The sequence below is a fragment of the Lutjanus erythropterus genome, chromosome 4 (genome assembly GCF_056507025.1).
Source record: "Lutjanus erythropterus isolate fLutEry1 chromosome 4, fLutEry1.hap2, whole genome shotgun sequence".
Lineage (NCBI taxonomy): Eukaryota > Metazoa > Chordata > Actinopteri > Lutjaniformes > Lutjanidae > Lutjanus > Lutjanus erythropterus.
The window spans coordinates 10111052-10128832 of record NC_139320.1 but is presented as its reverse complement, the minus strand read 5'-3'; the positions used below and the strand labels follow the sequence as shown (position 1 = coordinate 10128832).

Genomic DNA, 17781 nt, shown 5'->3' with positions numbered 1-17781 from the left:
TTCTTTGTATACAGGAGGACATTTTGGTCCAGGACCCTGACAGCTCAGCTGGTGTCATTTGAGCCATAATGGAGCTTCATACTGTGAAACAAGCTTTGACAGTCTCTGGCTGCCCAGAAACCGGTCTGGCAACTGGGAAACTGGTGCACTGGGCACGCCCGTCTCTGTGAGGAGAAGAATGAAGGATTGAGAAAAAGATGGAGGCCGGGGGTGGGAGGTGTCAGGTGGGGAGGGCGGGAAGGCAGATCAACCTGTTGTTGCTCGGATGAAGGTCAGAGACAAACACACAGTAGAGTAGAAAGGAGAGGAGAAGAAAAGACAGAGGAGAGGTGTTCGATGTGGCACCACCATGCTCTAACCGCTGCTGTCTGACTGAGTAAACACCTGGATGTGAAAAAGCTCCACCCACCTGCTCTCACCTCCACTCTCCACTCTCTGCTGACCTGAGTCCGATGGCAAAGCATGACCCGGTAGGTTCTTCCTTCATCTTTCTCTTAAAAGAAAAACTACTTCTTGTTGCTACAGTGTGTTCTCCGACTGCAAGCTTCCTCAAGTCAATAGTCTGGCTTCCTCCTTAATCAATACTCACCTGTCTCTCAGACTCTGTTTATCTGTCTCTTCTTTGTTGGCTCTGTTTGAGTTTCAGTGTGTTGATGTGTTCTGTAAAGCTGTGCGGCCTCTGAAAGAGCGCTGTTCACTGCAGGGTTTATACGCTGACACCAGTGGTTTTTATTTGTTTCAATTTACCTGCCAGACAGCAGATAAGAACAGACTTTGAATACAGGTTTTACCTAAACAAAATGTTTAAATGGTTTCTGTCTTTAGTTTTTACAGGTCAACACTTTATATCTTGCTTGAAACTCTTTAGATTGTGACACTTTTTGTCTCCTCAACATCAAGAAAAAAACAGTGCTCTCGGCTTTGTGACAATGCATTAGTCAGATAATCCGGTGTGTCATAAATGGTTTGTTTAGGTCAAGAAGTAGGAGAACTTATCTTCATCAGTAAAGGAAAATGTCATGTCACTCACCTATTGCAACATAAACTTGTAAAAAAAAAAAAAAAAAACAGTGTAATAGTTTTTTGCATAGTGTTTCTTCATCCAAATAGAGAGTCAAAGGAAGCAGGGTGTCGTATGCTGTGCTGATTGTCAAGAAATGTGACTTTGGGTTCTATGAATACACTTGACTTGACAAGGAGTTTTTAACTAGTTATGAAACAGTCTCAACTGAATGTCGATGCCTCTGTCTGACCCACATATGTTAACAAGACCATTCGCGGATGCCTGCCACTGGGTTGGACTCTCCTTGAAATCAGATTAAACTAGCCTGTGTTTACATTTTCCCAGCCAAAGTTACAGAGAGTAGTACATTAGCCAGTTAAAAAGAAGTAGGAGGAGAGTTTTTTTAGTTTTAGTTTTTTATGCTATATTTTGTGGTTATGGCGGTGGAGCCTTTAAAATCAACACAATATGAAAGTTCCTTGAAGTGTCTCTAAGAACTTCTACTTATTATGTTCTGAAAGCTTTTTTGTTGGTAGTTCTTATTTTGGACATTTTATATGAAACATCAAATTCATTGAAATGATGTCCGTGTACACCACATTTCACCTACCAGTGAAATATTATCAAATTACCAACATGATTACACTAGTTTGTGTTTTGTGACATGTTGTTGGCGAAAAGTGGTCTGAGTTGGACAGACAGAATATCAACTAGTTTTCAAGTAGAAATCAACACTGAAATCTAGGGCTGGCCAATATAATGATATTATATTGTGATATGACACTTGATATCATGATAGATTTTAGATATCATTATATCGTGATATGTCAGAAGTGTTGTCTTTTCCTGGTTTTAAAGGCTGCATTACAGTTAAGTGATGTCATTTTGAGAATTTACCAGACTGTTCCACCTCATCTATTATTTGCCTTTACTCACTTAGGAATTATATCCACATTACTGATTATTATTTATCAATTAATCTCACATTTTGTGAAAGCACCAATAGTCATCCCTGTAATATTGTTGCAATATAATACAACAAATTTATTTTATCTCCTCAGCCACTTCCACACTTTGGACCTCACAACATATCAGTCACAACTTACACGATCAATAATTATCGATATCAACCGATATGAAACTTCACTATTGTGAGAGGTTTTTTGACTATATTGCCCAGGCCTACTGAAATCCCAGTTGGGTGGTTGAAACACAAATTTTCCGGTGGACTGAAAGAGGAATATTTCAGTTGTTTCATTTGTTTTTCGGTGGCAGTCAGTAGTAGATTTGCCTCACTCAACAACCAAAAAGAACAATGGTAATGCATTGAGTGGCGGTTAAAATATTAACATTCACTAGTTCTGTGGGCGGTTGACAAAATAGTTAATTTTTCACCCTGGTTGAATGCAAACTGACAACTATCAGTTGTTAAGAGATGCAGTGGCCTGACTTATAGCCTATCTGCCTTGGTTTCAGCTCTGCAGACTAGGCAACTAAACATAAACAGACACACAAGTTTCCCATTTCATGTCGGGTAGCTTTGTAATGTTTTATTATCATAGTTATTGTTAGAGAGCAATGATGACCTTTTCACACTGAACCCCTAATCTTTTAATGTCTCTCAGTATTTTTCCACGATAATGACCCATAGGCAAACTATGCAAGATGATCCAGGTGAACTCAACTGGGAAATATGATGAACCTGCTCCTCCACCTATTTCAGCTTCAGCCATTTTACTTCAGTTAAGTTGGGTGTATGCTGCCTATAGGCTGAAACTTGATAACCATGCCATGGTCTTATGAAACACTTTTTGTTGCGAGTCCACCCATAGTCTTCTAGGGGCTTCCATGATAGATTGATTCCTTTCTTTTTTTGACAAAGGATATGCCCTCCCCCAGTTTATAAGGTGTGACCACAGTGATGAATGGTGAACGGTCACAGCAGCTACGGGGATCAACATTGGTTGTTGGGAACAAAAATTTTAGCTTTCTCTGCACTACAGCACTCTGCAGATTCAGTGAAAATACTGTTCAAGGCTGCACAAACCAAGACTAAGTTGACTGTACTAAAAAGGCAGAAGCAGACAGTGCAAGGTGATGGAGCTTAAGTATTAACTTGTACTCAGAAGCTGGATTATGAAAAATCCTCCTCCCACAGTTTATTCTTCTTCCGCTTTTCTCTTGATTTGTAAGAATAATAGAAGCGATAGTACGGCCTTGTCACAAACTTGTTTCCCTCTTCCTCACTTTCTATAAATTTTTTGGTGACAGTGCAAACATGTGATCAGGCGACAATGTGTTCCAACAAGTTTAGTCACATAACATTCTGCTTGCAGAAGCAGAATGAACCGAAGCAGAACTGTTTATATCCCTCCTTAAATCTTACCAAGTTACGTTCCACATAGCACTGTGTAGCACTATATCAACATACACATAGCAGTACAATTTGCAACTGTACATACATGTATTAGCTCTTTTTTTTTTTTTTTTTTTTTACTGAAAATTAAGTAAATTGTTTGACATTTTGGTATACATGCTTATTTACTTTCTTTCTGAGAGTTAGATGAGAAGAACTCTCATGTCTGTATGGTAAATATAAGTGCCAGCAGTGGGTTAACTTAACTTACCACTGGAAATTGCAGCTTATTTCTGTTCAGATATAACAAAATGTAGCACCTCTGACACTCACTAATTAACATATTATAGGCCCATCTATTTGTTATATCCCAGAGACTGAATGTAATGAAATGCAAGAAATGTTTGGCCATGAAATAGTGCAAAGTGAGATAATATTTTATGTGGCAGGAAAGACTGGGCAGCAGTGCCTGACAGTTGACATATCTATCAAATGAAGCCACAACATGGATCTATTAAATGATTACTGATGAGTAAATGATTACTTAGTTAGTACCCAATTTTATCAGCCGGCCTGCACCATTGTTTATTGTGCATCACCATGGTCAAAGTACATAAAACTGGGATTGTTTCCCTTTTTACTTTCCCAGATAATAACAGTATATATTTTATTAATATGTTGGCTGCAAAAATGGAAATCTCACAGTTTTAATTTCAGAAATCTGGTCACCTGGCACTGAAACATGGTGTTTTTACAATCTGGTTTTTGTATGGATATAAAAAAAACACTAAGAGAGGCTGATAAATTATAAGCTTTAGAGGGGCAAGTTTGTATTTTTTGTTAGCTTTGGAGAGAGCTACACTAGTTGTTTCCCCATGTTTCTAGTCTTTGTGCTGAGCTAAGCTAACTGGCAGCTTCCTTTAGCTACATAGTTAGTATAAAGACTCGAGAGTGGCATCAACCATCCTATCTGACTCTTGTCAAGAGAGAAATTAAGTATGTATTTCTCAAAATATCCAACTATTTTTTCAAATTAATCGTAATATTACCATGTAAAGCTGTTTGATCAGTTCTTTACCTTATCACTGGCTCTTCTTCTTTCCTATCAGTGTTTTTTCTGTCACATTATCCTAGTTAAGAGCATCTTAACATATCATAACATAACATCCCTGGAACAGGCTGGAAGAAACTAAACTTTCAAAACAAATTTTTGCAAGTCATTTTGGTAGACAGAAAGACAGAGCAACACTAGGGTGATCAGATGTGAATGGGTGAAATTTTGGACAGGGGAGTTGGGGGTGAGCGTGTCATGTCAGAATGATTAAATAGAATAATTCACATCAGATGCTAAATCTGATAATTTCTTATAAAAATTATGAAGGTGGTGATTGCACACTCTGTCATGTGGTTTAAAACAGGTTCAGTGACATCAACAATCCATTAGCAGGAGTTAGAGTTGACATAACTGATTTGATCTGAATATTTTTATGGCTTCATATGTTTTTCATATGACCCAAGGTTACACAGAGACAGCAAGATAGTCATGGCAGTCGGGGAGAGAGTGCATCTGTTTAGTATGAGTCAAGTCACAGTGAGCTCATGAAGCCAATTTGATAACCATCCAAACCTCAGTCTCAGTCTTAGTTGACTTCCTTCACCTTATTAAATCTCATTTGTGAGCAGATCCTGTCCCAAAAATCCAAATACTGGTTAAACTGTGTCAAGTACCTGATATGGCTACTGGGTGCCATGAGTCCGAAAGGGCAGATGAGATCGCATGAAAAGAGGAATTAGAAAATAAATTGTTAAAATCTGATCTTTTAGATGCTGTTGCCAGGATACATCGTTTGTGTCTTTGTGCAGAAGGTTGTTACCCAGGTGTGGACTTAAACACAGGTTTGATAATAGTGTTAGGATTGCATGGAGAACAATGGGCTGTGTGCGTGCTCAGTCTTGGCAACCAAAAATATGCAGGTGTTGTGCCTGCCTATCTATTGTCCATCTATTTAAAGATATTATTATACCTATTAAATGATGTCTTGCTTCCAAAGGTAATAGATGAAAGAACAAAGACATCACGCTGTGTGTTAGTACAATAAGGGATTTTATCTATATAATAACTTCTCCTTACTTATTTACCTAACTTTTTATCTTTTCTATCTTTTTCTCACAGAACGAGCCCCCTCCTCCTTACTACTCTGTTGCCTTGCACACCCAGCCCCCCCTCAAGCCCTATGAGGAGGTGGTATACGGCGTGGGTCCAGGCCTGACACCCCCCACCCAGCCACATTACATCCCCCGGTATCCACAACCTGTGGTTGTTCCACAAGTCAGCATACGTGAGTGTTATCCACAGCCCCCACATTTTCCTGAGAATACAATGGGTGCAGGTGTACAAACAAAACAAACAGAGACAGAGTTGCTCTGAGGATTATTAATGTGTGTTTGTGTATATTGTGTGCTGTCTGTGTCCAGCCCCCAGCCGTAAGAGGAGGAGATGCTGCGAGAATAATGCCCAGTGTTACGGAGGGTCAGGGGGAGTATTACTGGTGCTTGGTCTACTGGCTCTGGCCATCTGGCTTGGAGGTATACTGTGTTTTCATACAGATCGCTGGACATCATCATTAATAATCGTTTCCTGCTGTAATTTATTTAGGACTATTATAACTGCATGTAAAGTATATGCTAGTCACAATGTTTCTTGTGCCCTTGGGCTTCTGATGACCTTGGATTGGTTTGTTTTTTGTAATAAGGCATATTTTTTTATAAAGGATTATAAGTTGGAAAAACGTGCCTTTAAATAAGGTTATAGGTCTTCATACAGCTTGTGTCGGAATTAACAACATTTTGATCATCTAAAATTTGTATGTTTTTAAGGAAATCAACTTATTTTTGTATTAATTTAATTAGATTTTTTGCATATCTTCAGTTAAAGGACCAGTGTGTAAGATTTATTGGCATCTAGTAGTGACAGTTTAGATTGCAACCAACTGAATACTGCTCACTTCACTCTCCCTTTCCAAGTGTGTAGGAGAAACCACAAAGGCCTTATCTAGAGCCAGTGTTTGGTTTGTTTATTCTAGCATACTGTCGAGGGCATAGAATTTGGTCTGAAGGACTGAAGGGGCATGTCCCTTCCAATATCCAGGGATTACTGAGACACCTGTGCTAATTATAGAACCTTTAAAACAGACGTTTTATCACATATTAGCTGCTACTGTCAGTTAATGAAAGAAAATAACACAAAAACAACTGGTGTTAAACGCTGTAAAACGGATCACCCTCTGAATCTAAGGTTCCCTCTTTTACTGAACAAGATGAACTGTATTGCCTTGTTAACTCCTCAAAAACACACTTCATTTAATCTCAACAAACAGAAACAAAGTAACACTCACCAAAACCATCTTGCCCAGTTGCTCCACTGTTCCAGCAGGCATCAGCTCTAGTCTGGTCAAAATGAATCCTTAATTCACTGTGTTAGATGTGAAAATAGTCTGGCTCTACAGGCTGTCTTCCTCTCACCTGTCCTACCGGCTCAGTGCACTGTCCTCTGGAGAGCCATTGTTAAGAAAAAAGCGAGCAAAACAAAAGCTTAACAACAGAAAAGGGGTATATAGGTACAAAGCAATGTGTTTTTAAGTTTTGCACCACGTCTACCATGACTCTGCTTTTACTGCCAAAATAGTTAATATATGAATTAAGCAATTAGTGAGTTATTCAGACAATAAAGGGGAAAGTGAGAGGCATACAATAATCTATTATTTTGTAATTAATCCCCTTGCCATAATCTTAGTCAGCACTCCTCTGGCAGCAGCAGAGCACCTCTGGGTCTCCCATTGCACCATGCATCTCAGATTGACAGCTTTTACTATGCTTATGGGGACACTGTCACCTTGAAACTTTGTGACAACATGCAACAGAAGAACAGTCAGACAGCACAGAGGGAGAACAAGGAAGGGTGCTAAAGAACGTAGTTCCAGCAGACTTGTAGTCCTCCCTTGGCTGCTGTAGAAACATGGCGGTGCAACATGGTAGCCTTTGTAGATGAAAACACAAGGATTTTTATTTGTAGGTAATTATACACAAAATGAAACATACTGAGGAATATTATATTCAATTTTTGACATAGTTTGCCAGTAAACCCCAATAAATCTTACGCACTGGAACTAAACAGTTGTTAAAATATTTTTTAATAGCTAGTAGCTAGTATTTATGAAGTGAAGGGGGTGATGTAATCATTAAGTTCCATTTCACTGTTCTTATTTCATATTTAGATTTAGTCTTAGTTAACTACAACAATATTAGCATACTTTACCGCTACTTACTCGCACTCTACTCTACTCTACTCTACTCTACTCTACTCTACTCTACGCTGCTCTACTCTACTCTACTCTACTCTACTCTACTCTACTCTGCTCTGCTCTACTCTGCTCTACTCTAACAACAGTTCGTTATGGCACTCGGTTGGCAACAGTAGCGATCCTCCTCGATGACGATGACGATCACATATATGAAGACCCGTCGTTGCCAAAGTATGACACCTGCCCCAACAATACTGTTCAGTGTGATGGGATAAGAGACTGCAAACTGAGCACTGATGAGACAAACTGTGGTGAGTAGGCACATGCACGCAAGCACGCACGCACACATGCACGCACACACACACACAGACCTTACCAGCACCAGACTAATACATGGACAGATGGTGTACTGTAGAAGGATGAGCAGGCATTTGACAGCCAAAAGGATCCCCTCAAAATGAAAAACAGAGTTATCATACATGGGTTTGGTAATCAGGATAATATAGTATTTAGTGTCAATGTAAAACATCTTTTTTAGATCTAGAGAATTACAGCTCTTTATTATACAAGAGACTGAAAAAAATTGAACCTCCCAGTGTAAACAATTTATTGCAAACAGTAGAGGTCATATATAGTATGTCAAAGGTAACCCACGAAATCAATAAAAAATGAAAAATAGTTTGAAAAAAGATGGGCTCACTAAATTATGTATAGGCAGTTGACTGAAAATATGTTTTAAGAAGAAATTTTTAATGAAATTGTAACAGAAAACTGTAGTAGCAAAAAGTCCTATTTATTTTCTTGACTCATTCATTAGTTGTTTGGTCCATAAAATGTCAAAAAAATGGGAAAGAACATAGATCAGTGTTTCCCAAGGCCAAAGATGACATCCTGTCTGATAATTCAAATTATTCAAAAATAACTTAATCTTAATGACAATTAATCTGATTATCCCTCCTTTTTCTTTTTGCCCTTTGAATTAACATTTAGGTACATGGAAGTATAAGTATGTATACACAAACCTATACATTGGTAATCATGGTAATAATTTCTATAAGCGCTCTATTTTGTGTATAGATGAAGGATTACAAAAAGCAAAAATGTAAAAAGATAGTGTCAAAATATTTTAAAAACAGAAAAGTAGCAATGATATATTTTGCCACAATAATGTATTAAAAAACAGTAATCGGGGAATTATGTGATACAAAGTGCACACAGCTGCACGCTTGCATTTGTGGAGTCTGCACAGTGAAGTTAATTTATTTCATATTAGATTTTTGATTCCACTGTAATTGTCTCAAGCTGCTGCAACAGCAGCAGCACACAGGCCAAAGACTCTGCATTACTGTCACATAATGTTAAGCATAACCCACTGAAGAGACACCATCTAAGCTGCTCTCTTCCTTTTGTCTCCCTCCATGTCTTCCCCAGTGAGGTTTGGCAAAGACAACAGTCTGCAGGTGAAGACGGCTCAAGATAGCCGCTTCCTACCAGTGTGCTACAAAGGCTGGGACCAGAACTACGCCGACCAGACCTGCGCTCAGCTAGGATTCAGAAGGTAAAAGAATCATCACTTTAAAACAGTGGGCTTGCCAAATACAAACACCTCCCTTCGCTCTCCTGTTGCAGGCATGCAGGAGAACCCACAGTGGCTGTGAAACTCGTGGAAAACATGACCGGCTTTATCTAGAAACAGCATGGTGCAACATGGTGGATCACCACCATTTTTGTTTGCAATTGCCCGGACAAACCAAACACTGACTCTGGATATGGCTGTTCACGTTTTCTGTGAGGTTTCTTCCCTGCTGTAGGTTCTCCTGCACATGTGAAACGGGAGGGCGAAGGCAGGTGTTGGCAATCTGCAAACAAGATATACACAGCTCATTCTAATGTAACAAAACACAACAATTCTTATTTTCACCTGATTACAGACTAATGAAAACATACTTAGGAATATTTTATTCCATTACTGCCAATAAATACCACTAAATCTTACTCACTGGTTGCTTTGAAGAACCAGTGTGTCCACTTTTCAATAAGTGGTGATGGTAATTGTAGTCATTTGAAGAAATTAAAGTCAGTAATCAAGAATTAGTTAATCCAGTGACATGGCTTTGACATCACTGGACGCAGGAAGAATGTTTTTTTGCATCATTAGAACATCGTTTTCTCAGTCAATATAGCATGCCCTGTAGAATTTATTGTTTCAACTGACTACATTTACCATCAGCAGTGACAGGATATACACAAGAAAAATGCAAAAATTTTCCCCTTAAGTCCACTATGATTTTGTCAAAGCTAACCTAACTTAAAGTGTGCTAAACGACTCACATAAAACAGCAGTGTTGAGTGCTGAAAACCATTTTGGATTGGCACTCGGCACAACATCAAAATATTATCATTCCCTGTCATCATTCAGAGCGATCTCATGCTTCATGAAGGAGTGATTTAGCTAGTCATTTTGCCAGACCCAATTTCAACATGTGGGCTTCTATCTCCAACCTGTAATTTACCCACTGAGATCCATCTAATTTCTTCTCACCTGCTGCTGTCTGTTAAGGGGCTGAATTGATTCTCTTCAGGTCTCTCTGGGGTGTCTCAGTGTGACAGAACCAGAATGAGTTTTCAGACCCAATCAGGCATTGTTTCAACAAACCGGTCTCTGAATGTACGAGTTCATCTCTTCAGATATCTAAGTTGCCCTTCCCTCAATCTCCAGGTCCTATAACACCAAACCAATTCAGTCCCAGGAGTCCATTGGTTTAACCCTGGCCAGCACATCAAATTCACCTATCCAGTCTCGGGTAAACATCAGGTATACAGCCTAGTCCTTTTTCTCCATTGATTCATACACAGATCAGACCTGTCTGAAATATTTGACATTTGACACAAAAAATGCCCTAATGGTGCACAGTGGTTTTCTGCATGTACTCACGTTAACTGATGTGTTTTTCACATTGTGGCATGACGCAGTTCTTCCTGTCCAGACCAGAATACTGTCTCCCTGCAGTGTGTGGGTAAGGAGCCTCCATCTGTTCCTAAAGTCATGTGTCACACACGGTTACACACACACACACACACACACACACACACACACACACACTTCTCTGTCTCTACCTCAGATCATGGTACATACTGTATTTTTCCTTTGACCTGCAGTGTTATTTCTCCATCTAGATTGTTTTGGTAAGATATCAGCCATAGAGATGTATGCCTTCTCTTGAATATAATGGAACTTAATGGCTTGTGGTGCTCAAGGCCCCAAAAATCCATTTGAAAAATTATTCAGGTGACACAGGTGTCTCTCTTCAGAAATCATGACCTGATTACTCAAGATTATTCACACACCTTGGTATGAGCAGTTTCATGTGGGAACTGCTCTCTTTCTAGTACAAAGAAAGTACAACTGTAGTTTCAGTAGATTCTACTGTAGAAAGAATTATTCCTTAATGAAACTGCTCACAGGAAGCTCTGTGTGTTATCCTGTGTAACTGCATCATGATTTCTGGAAAGAGACACTGGTTTTGAATTTTTCAAATTCATTTTTTTGGGGGGCGTTTTGAGCACCACAAACCGATCGCCATCTAGTTCCATTATATTCAAGAGAAGGCAGACATCTGTACAGCTGATATCTCCAAAATTCAGCAACTCACAGCAAAACAATCTAGATGGATGAATAGTACTCCAGATAAAAAAAATATTAATTTTTGTTTTTGGGGTGAACTGTCCCCTTTAAAATTATTGATCCAGATTAAAAGCAGGACCACATTTTGATGACACACAGAAACGTAGAGACTTGCAAGGTGAAAACAATACTAGCCACATGCTGTCGCAGCTCAAGACCAATGTGATCATTCTGTCACCAGCATTTAACTCAAACCAACCAAATGTTATCACTGAATTATCTCCCAACCCTCTCTAAAGGATGTTTTAGCTGTTTGTGCAGTATCTCACTTTGTCTCCTGTTCCCAGACTGCGGTCGGCAGCAGTCTACATCCCGGATCATTGGGGGCAGCGTAGCTAAGATGGGTCAGTGGCCTTGGCAGTTGTCGCTCCACTTCAGAGGATCCCACGTCTGTGGAGGAGTCCTGATCTCTCGTGATTTTGTGCTGACTGCTGCTCACTGCTTCCCAAGGTGACAGACACAGAAAATGTGTACTTCCTTTTTTTTCTATTCTGCAATGATCTTTTTTATTGTCTCTATTAGTTATTTTAAAGAAGTGCCGATGTCCATTGCTTTCCACTGAACAGTCTCTTCCTGCGTTGCAGAAACAACAACTTAGCTCTCTTAGCAGCTAACTGGAAAGTGTATGGTGGAGTGGTGTCTCTGGAGAATCTACCAAAGCCCTACCTGGTTAAGAGGATCATACTGAGCCAGAACTACAATGAAAAAACTAATGACCATGACATCGCTCTGCTCAAACTTTCATCTCCAGTTGCCTTCAATGGTCAGTCCGTCATCCTCTTTTCATACCTGAGGCTGTGGTCAGAATCAAATCAATATCCATTTAACTGTTATGGTGGAAATCTAAATTAAAATGTTTGACATGAAACTTGAATTCATATCTGAGAACTAAAGCTAGATTTAGTTATCACCACCATATAATGAAGGTTGGTACATTTATAAATGATTTGTTTATGAATCACAAACCAAAATCTAACATTGGGTCTTGTGCATGAATCATTCATACACACAGATTTAATCTTGAACGTTTGAACTTCAACTTTTGTGGTGTTCATCAAAACATTCCTGGTCGTTCTTAGCTAAGAACAAAATTTAAGAGTGCTGCAGACTGCTCAGAAGCCAGTACACACAAAGTGAGCTTGCATTTTCTGCTGTGAAATTTTAATAATTATGAAGATAAAGTAATTTTCTAAATGAAAGCACAGAAGAAAAATGTCATACAACCATTTATTTGTTTAATAATTTTAAAAACTTCCTGGCACACGCATCCAATTTAAGATGGAGTGTGATTCATCAACATACTCAGGTGGTCAAGAACAGATTTGGTGGTCAGTAAACGTTTCATGTATCCCATGTAGGATTTCATATTTTCCTCCCATTGCTTTGTTTAAGAACAAATATAAGAGAAAGAGAGAAGAAAGGAAACGATTCAAAATCATGCATGGGACCCATTATATCATAAAGTATATAGACATAGATGAAGCAAATATGCAGGACAATGTTTCCTCTTGCAGTTGAGGCTGAGCTTTTAAAGTCTGTGCTGAGTCTACAGTCATATTGGTAATCTGATTTGCCCAGCCCAGTGTATTTGTGTGCATGTGCATCTGTCCACAGTGCTATCCAGGGACACAGGGTAGCTGGTGTGTTTGTGAAAGTTAAATATGTCTTTTTTTTTGTTATCCAGATAAAGTTCAGCCAGTTTGTCTGCCAACCTCTGACCAGCGATTTCAACAAGGAACCAAATGCTGGACCTCCGGTTTTGGCACCACTGACGCATCATCAGGTAAACTGGGATATGGAGCCACCTACAGTAGTATACCAAAAATGTAACAAATTGCATAGTTAATACTTTTTTTGTTTGTTTTTTATTGGATCTCTGTTAGCTTTCACAGTACCAGAAAGGAACATATATTCAGTGATTTGATCTACACCTTAAGGTACATCTGCATTTATTTCTGAAAAGTGAAAACTTGTGTTTATTGTTCCATTTTACAAAAGCCCTGTACATAACTATATGTTTTAAAAATGTTAGTCTCCAGTCTAGTAATATTGTATTATTATTGTTTACCTACATACTGACTAGAGGAAGGATGTAGTAAGTGCATAGATATAGATTAAGGACAAGTAAACAGGAGACATGTTAGATATAAAATTGGTCAGATAAATAGGGAGGGTTGCATCACGTTGCGTCAGGAAGGGCATCCGGCATGAAAAGGCTGTGCCAAATCAAATATGCCGATCCGTGCTGGGTTGGGCGGGTCCTGGTCTGCCAGCGAGCAGATGATCCGCTGTGGCTTCTCTAATGGGAGCAGCCGAAAGACACAGAAGATTAAATTGATAAAATAATGAAGGAATGAATGCATACAAGGGTGCATATCTCTTTGAGGAGGACAGGAGCGCATCAATAGATAGGCAGCGCTAGACCACACCAGAGAGGATGTTACTCTTTAACAACATGTCTGTCTCCGTACGGATCCTTTCCATACTGTTGTCAAATGCTCAGAATAACAATCTGAGCCTGTTGGTGGAAAAAACAAGCCCTTTAGCAGACGTTCTCTGATGGGTATGCAAAGCCATTTCAGCCCATTTTGTGATTGATGACAGGACCGTTTCCAAAACTTGTACTGATTAGTTGTTCTGACAGCAGAATATATATAAAATCGATCCTGGGTTTAAAAATACCGGAATTATCCCCAAAGGTATCAGGATGAAGTAAGCTGTTATATATTATATGCAACAGTTCAGAACACTGAACGAGATACTTAGGGGTCATGAACAAAACTTTCTAAAATTGTTGTGTTTATGTTTGAATTATTTCAAAAGGACTAGGCTTCTATTGCATCTATGTTTTAAGTTACATAATATTTTTGGAAATAATTTATTTGGGGGGGCAACTTCATGTTTTTTAGAAGCTGGAGGGGAACTCGTCCTCTCTGACGCCCCATATGATCACAGATCTGTTACCCACATTGGTCTTTATTGGGTTGAAAGGCAAGATTATAATCAGGAACAAGAACAACATACAACTCCAGAGAGTTAGGGCAGTCAGGCAGTAGTCAAAAATCAGGCAGATAGCCATCAGACAAAGCACAGGCAGGCCGAACAGAACAAAATCAAGTCTGGACCCCCTGAGGGAACATGAGTGATCTATCAGAGGCTGACTGTCTGTCCTCTCTTTACTGAGCAGATATGGGCAAAGTTTCGCTTTTGACATCTTTTAGAGCCTTGTTAGAAGAATGAATGGGCATATTGCTTCCTCCAATACAGGAACTGTCTCCAAGGATCTGATGGAGGTGACTGTGGACATCATCGGTAGAGACGTGTGTAACAGCCGCAGCGTGTATGGAGGTGCAGTGACCAGGAACATGCTGTGTGCTGGGGACCTGCAAGGAGGCAAAGACTCCTGTCAGGTGAGCAGTCAGTATGAACAGACAGGTGCACAGCGATGAGATGAACATATACTTTTAACATCCAGTAAACTTTAGAGCTGAGATTTTTGACTGGCCCACACTGAATTTTTAAAAATAAACTGGATTATGGCTTGTGCTTGTTTCTGAAAAAGAAAATCAGTGTGAACACTGGGGGTGACATTTTGAACAACTACTTGACCTACACTGATTAGTTACTATTGTGTGAAAACATTTACCTCAATTTAATAAACATGGTGGAGCTGAAAAAAATGGAAGATAGCAAACGCATGCTAAAAATTTCAGAAACATTGGGAAATTGGCAATTTCTGCTTGTACTGTACAGGTTTATGCATAAGTAGTTCATGTAAGCATTTGAATTTAAAAGTAATTAATGAATTTAAAGAGCAGCAGATACAGAAATGCTTTTCGTAATGTGTGGGCACATCTATAAACCACTGTAATGTCAAAAATTCGTCTGTTTAGTAGTGGTTGTAGATATTTTGATAGAAAACAAATTTTCTATGGCGAGTTTTCTGGTCTAGAAACACTGTTTTTCTTGCAGTAGAACTGATCAAAAACAACGTATTTACTATTATATTCCTGTGACTTTTATTTTTTCTGTATATGGCCCACAAGTATAGTGCTTTGGCACCCATGCCTTAGAGTAAAACTTATGTTAACTTAGTGTGAACTATGTATTTTCCAGGGTGACAGCGGGGGACCTCTGGTGTGTCAGGGGGGGAGCCGTTGGTACCTGGCGGGGATCACCAGTTGGGGAGCTGGCTGTGGAGAAAGAAATAAGCCTGGTGTTTACACCAAAGTCAGTAGTCTCCTGCCCTGGATCTACAGCAATATGCAGGTAAGAATAGATGGCCCCCAAAAAATTAATAAATAATAGGGCTGTACCTGACTCTGATTTTTGTTAGGTGAATCGGATGTGGCTGTTCAGTACAAATATTCAGTAATTTGTTCCTTTTTTCAAGCATTATTAAGCAACATTTTATTGAACTGCCCCAGATTTTTGACCCGAGTTTGGTAGGATGTTCAGCGTGACAGCGACATTTATGTAATATAGTAAGCAAGCTGTTAGCCCTCCAAGCTAACTAGTGCTCGGTATGCTAGTGACGGATTGGAAATGCACAACATTTTTTTGTCGACACTAGATATCAAACAAAAGCCATAGACTATATTGTATTAAGTTAAGCTGTAAATTCACCATTTCTAAGCAGAAGGCAGAGGATGATGCTGTCGGTATTCATCTGGGCTGCTTCTTCAGTCTCAGAATTATTACACAGCTGTGGTGTCTGCAGCTCACCATGTATGCATCCATTTACAAGTATAATTCAAGCATTTCTCAGACTCACCACAGCTGCCTATAGGCCTACCAAACACAGCCATCTTCACCAAGTGGACAGGACAAATTGATATAGTAGAATGATTTTATCCCAGTGGCAGCGAGGAGCGCTCACTCTGCCACGCATACAGACCAAAAAAAAAAAGAAAGAAAAAAGATGACTGCTCAGTCAGTTAAGGGGTCTCCAATTGATGATTCAGATCTTTGACTTTCAGGGGGCAGCCCTAATAAATAATAAAGGAGAGCATGTTTGACATCCAAATGATTATGATGCATTGAGATTTACTGCATATCATGTTTTTACCATCTTAACTCTTCCTCTGCCTCCTACAGCGAGAAGCGCCATGATGTCCCTTTGTCTCCTACTTTCCCACCTCTCCAATGAACCCTGCACTATGAAGTCCTCTCAGAGAGATGGATGGATGGATTTACACGTTTATTACAATTGAAGAGGAGACACTGTTGACAGAAAGTATGCAGACGGATAAAAGGTTGCATGCTGGATTTGGGGGAGTGTAAGCAAAACTTGAACACAAGGACTTCTGTGTCAGTGTTCCACATTGTCTGTAGTCACCTTCTGTCACACAGCAGTTTTACCTGAACCTGATTATTGATACAAGCTAATCTATGCACTGACTTCAGTCTTGCATTCTTGATTCTCTTCCCCTGTCTCCTGGTGTCTCAGTCATGCAGTATAATCACGTTTACCTACATGTTAAGCAAGCTTTAAAGATGGCTGGCCCTTCTCTCATGTGTTCTGTGCCAATGAAACACAGTCCACTCTACTGTGATCTGTTTAACTAATTTGAGAATGAGTCTCTTTAAAAAATGATATATGATTGTAGAGGTGTGTTTTTTCTCAGGCACACATCTCAGGCTTTGACTTTTGTTTACCATGTTAAAATTTAAAGGAGCAATATGTAAGACCCTAGCATTCAAAACTAATTTCTAAAATGAAAATAGCCAGTTGGAGCCATAGACGGTATATTAAATAGGTTGAATCCTCAATTTAACATATGATCTCTGGTTGAAGCCAGACTCAGAGCTCAGGCATGTTGCCTGCAGGCTGCAGTGCAGGAACACTGAACCTACCCAAGCGCAAGATGAGCTCAACATTATACTTTCACAATAACAAGCAATGATGAGTCCTACACTGTAAGCTGATCAGCTGTTTATAACTGTTAATTGTCTGTTAATGTAAAGTTAAGCTTGTTATCCTGAAAACAAAACATCGCCGCTCTGAAAATACACACTCTGGAGTTGGAGTTCAGTGACTGCCTGCCAGACTCCATTAACAGGTTGCTCAGTTTAACCATTATGAGCATGTACTCCTTCTAAAAGACTATTAATAAAGCTTACTCATTCAGAAAACATTCAGCATTAATTCTAAGTCTAATAAACATGAAATGGGAAAACAAAGATAGTTGTTCTGGAATGGAAATTTTGAAGGACATGCTGGCTGCAGCAGAGAAGCCAGTCTTTCAACTTGGCATGTTTCCTTTATCTCTGATGACATATCACAGTCATCTTATGATTTATTATAGGAAATATATTACATATTTCTCCTTTAAAAAGGACACTTTATGTATTCACTTTGTGAAGGAAGAAAGCAGTGTGACCCTTGACTCCCTTATTGAGCTGGCACTCTGTCTGCGCACCTAAACCTCCCCTT

General features: G+C 39.3%; 1 protein-coding gene across 1 annotated transcript; it reads left to right on the top strand.

Annotated features, from left to right (window-relative positions):
- Nucleotides 1-245: 245 nt before the first annotated feature.
- tmprss13a (transmembrane serine protease 13a) lies at nucleotides 246-17594 on the top strand. Its single transcript, XM_084716923.1, has 13 exons — nucleotides 246-470; nucleotides 5533-5698; nucleotides 5835-5945; nucleotides 7807-7971; nucleotides 9092-9218; nucleotides 10380-10475; nucleotides 10634-10677; nucleotides 11633-11795; nucleotides 11930-12108; nucleotides 13030-13128; nucleotides 14613-14755; nucleotides 15462-15614; nucleotides 16443-17594. Exons 1-13 carry the CDS (start codon nucleotides 453-455, stop codon nucleotides 16455-16457), a joined length of 1479 nt encoding a protein of 492 aa, XP_084573049.1. The 5' UTR covers nucleotides 246-452; the 3' UTR covers nucleotides 16458-17594.
- Nucleotides 17595-17781: the final 187 nt, after the last annotated feature.

Excerpts from the sequence above, each read along its gene's own strand:
- tmprss13a (XM_084716923.1), top strand. Across the intron at positions 5,946-7,806 it reads TCTGGCCATCTGGCTTGGAG|TTCGTTATGGCACTCGGTTG; the intron begins GTATACTGTGTT and ends CTCTAACAACAG. Across the intron at positions 13,129-14,612 it reads CACCACTGACGCATCATCAG|GAACTGTCTCCAAGGATCTG; the intron begins GTAAACTGGGAT and ends CCTCCAATACAG.